The sequence below is a fragment of the Parasteatoda tepidariorum genome, chromosome 8 (genome assembly GCF_043381705.1).
Source record: "Parasteatoda tepidariorum isolate YZ-2023 chromosome 8, CAS_Ptep_4.0, whole genome shotgun sequence".
Lineage (NCBI taxonomy): Eukaryota > Metazoa > Arthropoda > Arachnida > Araneae > Theridiidae > Parasteatoda > Parasteatoda tepidariorum.
In genome coordinates this window covers 71,857,235-71,866,685 of record NC_092211.1, presented here as the reverse complement: position 1 = coordinate 71,866,685, position 9,451 = coordinate 71,857,235, and the positions used below count along the sequence as shown (strand labels likewise).

The 9,451-nt window shown below is 28.3% G+C and overlaps 1 protein-coding gene across 1 annotated transcript in view; it reads left to right on the top strand.

Moving 5' to 3' along the window:
• LOC122269154 (cilia- and flagella-associated protein 57-like) overlaps nt 1–4,861 on the top strand; it is a 28,411-nt gene extending 23,550 nt beyond the window's left edge. Inside the window, exon 12 of the mRNA XM_071184599.1 lies at nt 4,375–4,861. Within this exon, the coding sequence (XP_071040700.1) occupies nt 4,375–4,680 (306 nt within the window). The 3' untranslated portion in view covers nt 4,681–4,861. The remainder of the gene's footprint in view (nt 1–4,374) is intronic.
• The last annotated feature ends 4,590 nt before the right edge of the window (nt 4,862–9,451 follow it).

Here is a 9,451-nt window from a genome sequence, read left to right as displayed (position 1 = left end):
TATATATATATATGGATAAAATTAATATAGAAACGGTACTAATTCATTTAGAAGAGTGAAAAATCGCCATACCATTTTTAACTCTAATGATGCTTAATTAAATTTGTTAATGGGAAAACTAAACTAACTGAAATAAAAAAAACTGATCACAGGTTACCCATTGGGAAAATGGTTGCTGTCTAATATTTTTCTTGTTGTTATATTCACCTGAATTAATATTGAAAGCGATCCAGTTTAAACTGTAGGTTCGAATTTCTGATTCTTCATTAAAAAATAAAAACAAAAATATCGTTCAAATGATGAAATTCTCTTTTATTCACAACTCAAGAAGTATTTATATGATATCTCTGGTTCCATGTCTCAAATAAAATTTATTGCACAACAAAATTAAAAGTGAAAAAAAAAATTCTTAGAAAATTATCAAACAGTAGCTATCGCCATAGCAACGCATGCAATGATGACACATTCGTACTATTTACTATTACCCTTGAACACAGTTGAAAAGTGTGATGGCGTCCAAATAAGGTGAGCGCGTCATCAAACCCCAAAAAAAACCCAGTTTGGCAATAATCAAAAAATAAGTTTTTGTACTAAAATGCAAAAAAAAAAAGTTAAATGGAGAAATGATATCAATTCTTTTAAGAGAACTTAAAAAAAATTCAAAAACTATTATTGATGCCAATGAATTTTGGTATTAGGTATTAATTGAAAAAAAAAAGCTTCATACTAAGAAATAAAATGATATCAATTCCTTTAACGTAAAAATAAAAAAATACCCATATCTTTTTGAAGTCAATGATGTTCGATTAATTATATTAATCGGAACAACGGAACTCATTGAAGAAAAATAATAATAAGCTTTGTTCTGTAAAGCAAAATTAATGAAGTAATGGTACTAATTTGACTAGGAGAAAAGTAAAAAATATTGTCATACCAATTTTGACGCCAATAATGTTAGAACAAATTTGGTTATAAGTTCTAAATGACATATTAAAGTAAGTTATGCATTAAAAAACCAAATTGATGGAGAAATGGTATTAATTTGGTTAGGAGAAACGTAAAAATCTAATATACTATAGATATCCCCTGGGATGCTTAATTATTTTTGGTAATATGTTTTACTGCATTTTGGTAATTGGTGCCATTTTGAGAGATACCAAATACATTAATACAGGTACAAAGCATTTTAGTAGTAAATTTGTACAAATGTATTTAAATAAAGTACAAAGTATTAATAAATACATAGCACTCTATAAGTAATTAAAACAGTACTAGTACGGTGTATTTGTTTATTGTAGATACTGGGGTTATTATAGATAGGTTTATCATGACCTATCGAAGTTGTAAAAACAGGAGAAAGTTGTTTGATTGTGGTAAATTTAAAATATAAAGAAAATCTCTCGATCAATAGATATATGCAAGATGATACAGCATATAGTTAGTCTTTATTTTGATGAGATGAGTTACTAAAAACGTGTTATATTAAATCTAATAACATAAAATCACAGAGAAGAACAACGAATAATAATAAATAAAAGCAATGCAATTATTTTAGTTTAATTAATTGTGTTGGTATATGTCTTTCAGGTTTGGTCCTATATCGTGATACTGTTCTGTACTGATTTTGATTTATTGTTTTTTTTCCTACCCCGTTGGAAGAACTGGTTTTATACCAATATTTAAAAAAAAATATTCAGAAAAGTTTTAAAAGTTCTGAACTACTTTGAAGTATTTGCTACATTTTAGAAACGTTAAATAATAGCCAATCTAATGAAAAGTTAATTGGCAACTTTTATTTCATTTTTTTAAATACTTTTTTGCGAATAAGAGTATGAATGCAATTTTTTCAGTAGCTAATTAATATTGTCATGCATTTTTCACTTTCTATTTTCTATTAAAATGTGTCAGATCGAATTTTGTTACCTAATTTTAAAAAAAATTACAACCTTATTGTTTGTAATTTGTTAACCAAGGTCCTTATTCTCTCAGTTACCCGATTTCGTAGTATTGTGCCTGATTTCGTAGGATTGTGCCAGTTTTGTGCCAGATTTTGCAGTATTGTTCTGTACTGGTTTTGATTTATTGTTTTTTTCCAGCCATTGGAAGAACTGGCATTATACCAATATTTGAAAAAAAAAGAGTGTTTGAAAAAGTTTTTAAGCTTCTGAACTACTTTGAACTATTTAACTTTCATTATATTTTTTTAATACTTTTTTACGAATAAGAATACAAATGCAATTTCTTCAGTAGCTAATTAATATTTTCAGGCACTTTTCATGTACTATTTTAGATTGAAATGTGTCAGATCAAATTAAGTTACCTAATTTTAAAAATATTCACAACCTTAAAGTTTATAATTTGTTTATCAAGGTCCTTCCTCTCTCAGTGGCCTAGGATGGGCCAGTCTTCTTTAGAACTATTCGTAACTAGTTAGAATTTCGTAGAATTTGAATCCAGATGAACCGATCTTTGACTTTGTCTTTCCATCTAGTTATTTTCAATGATTTTAAATGACCATTGAGGCAATTTAACGAAGTGAGGGTAGTCTTCTTTTTAGAATGCCGGTTGGTAGCTTCTAGTCCATACTAACCTTTGGATGCAATATAATTACAGTTCGTTCACCAACAGTTGGCACTTGGCTCCGCCTTCATCACGTGGTATCTGACGATACTATTTCGTTATTTTCTGGAGAAGGATGTGAACAATCATGAACAAGGTTGTTATTTGATGATCGTATTACAATAATATTTAATTTGCAATCTTTATGTGCATTTTTTTAACATTAAATGCTGCACAAATGTGATGATATTTCTCTCTTTTGAGTGAATAGTTTGTCCTTTTTTGAGACATTATGCTGGGAAACAGCAGTTTTTAAATTTAATAAATATTTAATTAGCTAGAGTAATAATGGGTATAATAGCAGATGACAAAGCGAAGTAAGTGACTGAAAAAGAATTCGCTGTTTGCATTTAGGGCGCATTAAGGGTTGTCTCAATTTCAAGAGCGGTGATGTTTCTCCTCTTACTCTCACGTTGAAATGAACTCTGCGACCGAGGAGGTGGAGCCAAGTGACAACTCCTGGTGAACGAACTACAACTATGATTGGATGTTTGTAAACTTAATAAATTTTATAATTATCATTCTTTTCCGAAATCCGTTTACAGGAACACTTCCAGAACCACTTCTGAAAATTTTTTCTTTATTAAGTTCAATAAAGCGCTTTTCAGTGAATAAAATAAAACAAAAAGTATTCAAATATTCAGTGTGTAGCAAGAGAACTTGGACAAAGTTTTCGCATCATAAAATATAACTTAACTAATTTCTTTTAAATTTACGAGCTCCTTTATTTTTTTGTCTATTACTTTACTTATAAAACATTCTTAGTATCTCTTAGTTTACGTATAATGTTTTTAGCTTGTTTATAGTGTCAAACAAAAGATCTGCTATTTTAGAGTTGCTCCAGCAAGGGAAGGGTGAAACCGTTTATTTACTCCGTACACAATCGTTGTGGACCAAAGTTTGGTTCTCAAAATGTGTTCCATGGAATCCTAGTGTTCCACGGAAGGGTGACATGGGTTCCGAGAAACTGGATATTTTTACTCAATAATAATATTCATATCCAATCAAAAATCAATAATTTAATATTTCGTTTGTTTATGTGACTGTCTTATGCAAAATGTAACTGTAAAAAAGTAGCAAAATTTATACATATATATATATTTCAATAGCAGTACATTGAATAAATTATGTGAAAAGAATATGCATTTATAAAAATTTCTTAAATATTCCTCATTTTTTCAAAATAACTAAATTCAAGAATGAAGAATTAGTTTTTTCTGATAATTATTCTCATTGTTTATAAAAGTTTTTTTTTATTAAAAAAAACCATAGTGCAGCTTATTTTATTCATTTCAGCATATGCATACACTATGAAAAAATTCGTATTATTAGATACTTCAATCTACTCATTAAATAGTTTCAAAATTATAAGTATTAACTTATTTTTTGTTAGTATATTCACAGCTGCTAATTAACTTTTTTTAATAATGTCGGGAGTTTCGTCAAAAAAAGCTCGATCATTTAGGGCTTCTATAGTCCAAAAAAATTGCCAACCGCTGTTCTAAAGCAAATTTACTATTATAAAGCAAATCATCCAAATTTATTAATTAGTAGTAAAAATTTACTCTTATTAATACTTGTTACATTTTGTTAATTTACTTATTTTCAGTAAATTTATATTAGAAATTGTTTGTCACGGTTTGCTTGCCACACCTTGTAATAATCAAGTGCATAATAATTGAGGAAAATGTGCTCATATAATTCGCTGTAGAGTTACACGGTGATATTAAACCCTTAATTTGCTTTACACTGTAGGAAAATTCAGATTGGACTGCTTTCGCAGAATCCCTACGCGCTGATGTAAACAATAAAAAAGAACGCATCGCATGTTTGGAAGAGACCCTGGGACTAAAGGCAGATGAGTTTGCAACGAATCCTGCAGAAACACAGAAGCGACTTCAGAAGGTCGCCGAAACATTCCAACAATTGGAAGAAAAAGAATCGAATGAAATTGAGAAAAGGATGAACCTTATTCAATCCCAGGCATCTGAAATTCTAAGGCTGCATGCCTTGGTAAATGTCGAAGAACGCAACAAAATTGTTCGCAGAGATATATTGTAACACTCTGTTAAGTAAACTGTTTGCATTTCTTTCTAGAATAAGTAGTATAAGTTTCTGAAATCGTAATCCGTTGGTGTCAGTAAATCAAATTTTTCAATAAAAAATCGATTTTACTTTTTCTTAGTTAATAGATCGTCTAAGCTTCAACCCTTTGAAGCAGAACGTTGATTAATTAAGAATCATCATTTATTAACGAGCACCATCCAGCAAAATATTTTAATTTATAATGATAGAAAATAAATTGTTTAACCCGTAATAGAGATTTAAAGTTTCCTTTCAAATAGACATCAAACTTACATATGCTTTTTATGCAGAATAACATCAGTAAAATTAAACATATTTATTTAGTTAATTTTTATTGCGAATGCTTTGCTTTTCTGATTACAAGGGAGCCTTTTTTTCCCTTTCAAAATTTTAATATTCTTTCTTAAGTTCTTATTTAAACAAAAAATTTATTTAGTTAGCAAATAAAACTTCCATATACAAATAAAAATAGCTGAGATTTCAAGGAAATTGATAAAAGAAATGATTAACAAAGCAATATGCGGATTGCTTTATTTATTTTAATACTTAGAGAGTACTTTAAAAGAACCGCATTAAATAGAATAGGTACTTTAAAAGAATTAAAAAAAGATTCTTTTATTGGTAGTAATTCAACTACGTTAAAGAAAAAAATATCATTTCAACAGTATTATTGGCTTCAATTTATTTTTCAATTTTCAGGAGTTTAAATATGTTTAGGACTTAAAAAGAAAATTGAATTAAAAATTAAAATATTTGCTTCATTTAAATGGTTGTTCAAAGCAAAATAATGATGTTTTTTTCATTCTTTCTTAAGTTGGTTTTGAAATTAAAAATAGAATAAAAAAATTTAAAATAATAAAAAATAAGAAAATTCAAAAGTATATTAAGAACAACTTAGGGAAAAAACTATTAATAGTACTCTAGCTAGAACAAGTAATTGCCAGAGTTGGGTGTCGATTACAGTAATCGATTACAACTGTAATTGATTACAGATTATCACTGCTATGTAATTAATTACTTGTAATCACGATTACAAGTAATCATAATTTTTGATTACATTAGAGTAGAGCAAAAATTTAATCGATTACATTTGTCAATTACAGTAATCAATTACTTGTAATCATGATTACAATGTTTGACTACAACTGTAATCGTGACTATACTCAATTACTGTAATCAATTATTTGTAATCATGATTACAAACATTCATAATTTTGATTACAGCTGTAATCGTGATTACATATCCATATTACTTGTAATCAAGATTACAAGTAAAGACAAAGTAATCACGATTACTTGTAATCGTGATTACAAGTAAGTAATCAAAATATATGATTGTATGTAATCATGATTACATGTAATCTAAATTCACGATTGCAAGACTATTGCATACTTATATATGATTATATTTTACAGTAGATAGTATAATGTATCCTATAATGATACATTTTGTACGTATACGTATGTATGAATGAATATGACTAAAATGTATGCACAGATGATTTTATTAATGCATATGTACAGACATTTTAGTTACACACATATACATACACTTATATTGCTTGTATAAAATATATGTATGTATGCATATAGCAAATAATTACATATACATGTACAAAAAATAAAGAGATGTACATTAATGCACAATGAATATATGCATTTTATGCAAACACTTGTGTTCAATGTATTTATCCAAATATGCATATATGCATAATACATTTGTGTACGATTGTACGTACATTGGGCATATTTATATTTTACAGATACACATGCATTCGACATGCATAACATATGTATATAATACATACATTTGACATGCATACCTCGTACAGATGTACATAATGTACAGATGTACATTCATATAATGTACATATGATGTAGTGTACAGACAATGTTCTTATAATGTACATATATTGTACATATGTGCATACATATAATGTTCTTATAATGTACGTACATTGTACATATAATCATACATATGTTGGACATAAATCTTTCGTACAAATTTTACATGTGTACATACTTGTTATCCTAATATATGTAATATGTACAATGATTGTTTCCACACATGTACAATACTCGCATGTTCCATTTATGCATATCCATATGTACTATATATGCAAGTACAATGCATAAACATACATTGTACATACGTACATACATTACATGTGTACAGATGTTGATACATTGTTTTAACGTATATATACAAAATATGTATATTCAATGAATATGTATGCATGTATGCAATACATTTATGTCTAAATATATGTATAATGTAGTAAATAAAATGTATGTAAGTTAACTGAAAATGATTCAAGCAAGTTAAATAACAAAATCAAAAGATATTTAAATTTAGTTTTCAGCTTTATTTCTTCTATGTCATTTTAAAAGTGTTAGAATAAAAAATAATTTTCTAGTATTTTAATAAAATGTTTGACACCACAAATTAATTTTTTTGTAACCTATGCATAGTTCATAGAAATTTTTAGATGGCGAAAAAACGGTTAATTTTATATTAGGAAATTAAAATAAGATAATCGTTTGCTTTCCTAAATATATGATAGAGTTTTATATGTCATAGAATAAATTTTAAAACAAACTTTAATAACTCTGCTTATGCAAATTTTTTTAATAAATTCCCAATGTGTGTATACATTGTAATTACATATATTTAAATGCAAGCATGTATTTTTACATTACATGTAATTACGTACATGTATGCGCTTCATGTACATACGCATATTGTGCATACAGCCATTTTTTGTACATCCATACATCACATGTGCATATATATTAACAAAGTATATAGTTATTTAAGTACATACGTTGTGTGTACAAGTCATATATCAATGTACAAGTAAATGTATTTGTATAAATGTATACATTTTATTTACGTAACTATGTATATATAGTGTAACTTTAAACAACATTCTTACATATTGTAAGTAAATACGTACAATGTATCTATAGACATACATTGTATATAGTGATATTGTCGTAAATTTATGCAATGTATGTACTTACGTACATAAATGCTAGCATACGTATACATATTATTTTCATATACGTTCATACATATATTGCCTGTGTATACGAACATACAAAACATTGCATTTGCATACAGACTACCATACATGTGTGCATCACACCCATTCTATAAATACATAATTATGTGTACTAAGCATTTACGTTTTGTATTATGTATATTACAATATAATTATGTATATCATACATACAAACAACATTTGTGCAAACATAGCTCCAACGTTTGTGCATTGCCAGATTGCAAAGAATGAAATCTTGTTAGGAAAATATTTTAAATCATTCTTGAAAAATTTCCCGTTCATGTAAGTTCATTTGAATTCGCTACTCGCTTTATAGAATATGCTTTATGTTTCATTCTGTTTTTTCTTTATATTTTATTTTCTGTTTTTACGTGTTATTTTTACTTATTGTGTTCTATTTTATATGTTGTAATTTTTTTTTGTAAAATTCGTTGAGTGCTCCTCACACTATTGTATTGATATATTTTGCTTTGGTTATATTGATACAATATTAGAAAGCACTCTTTTTCGTGGATATAATCGTGTGTACTGATGAAGAATCTTTTATTTTCCCGATTTTTTAAAATTTTTGTCCTTTTCTTCGGATTGTTTTTTTTCTTCCGGTTTCTTGTTATTTTTATTTCAATTATTATTCCCCCCCCCTTCTTTCCTTGTTCTGTAATTTTTCCCTTGTTTTCTCTACATTTTGAACTTATTTTATGAGCTCTATCTACTTGCAGCTTATACGCAATAAATAAAACTTTCTTTTTTTTGTTATTTTNAAAACTAATCCAAATTTTTGAAAAAGAAAAAAAATACTTCTTCATTATGTCAAAACACAATTATGTGCCGAGTTTCGTGCCTGGGCGAGGCTTCTGGGGCGATATATTGTGATTAAAGACAGACACACAAACAGCCGCGTTTATTATTATGTATAGATTAAAGTATGTGGTGTTTAATTTAAACATGATGGCAAGTGACTATCTCAGGTTGTTTTTACACATTAAATTTTGTACCTCCAGTTTTTGGTTAATTTTTTTTAAACATGATGGCAAGTGACTATCTCAGGTTGTTTTTACATATTAAATTTTGTACCTCCAGTTTTTGGTTAATTTTTTTAAAACATGATGGCAAGTGACTATCTCAGGTTGTTTTTACACATTAAATTTTGTACCTCCAGTTTTTGGTTAATTTTTTTAAAACATGATGGCAAGTGACTATCTCAGGTTGTTTTTACATATTAAATTTTGTACCTCCAGTTTTTGGCTAATTTTTCACTTGAATCTTCCCTTGTTTCGCCAATTACTGGAAAAATTTCGACTTTAAGGTCATGGAACATTGTAGCTTGTTGTAGTAAACCAGACATGTAACCAAGTGAATTAGATGTTTTGGTGGCACATCTTGGTGGCAACCGTCATTGAACAGCCGATTCAATTGCGAGTTTACGACTTTCAAAGTTCGTTACGGTAGTCTTGTAACTTTGAACCCAATCCAAAAGACAAGGGAACTAATGGATCAAGTAATGGAAGAATTTTGTCTTCGGAAAAATGATAGAACTAACCCGCATTTGCGTTACGTGAAGAGGAAAACATCCCACGGTTACCCTGACGGCAAATGGACTCGAACGCATGATATGACTACCACTGATGACAATTTACATTAGTACTGTGGTCGGAGTGAGCCAGTAGCGGAATTCGCATTGA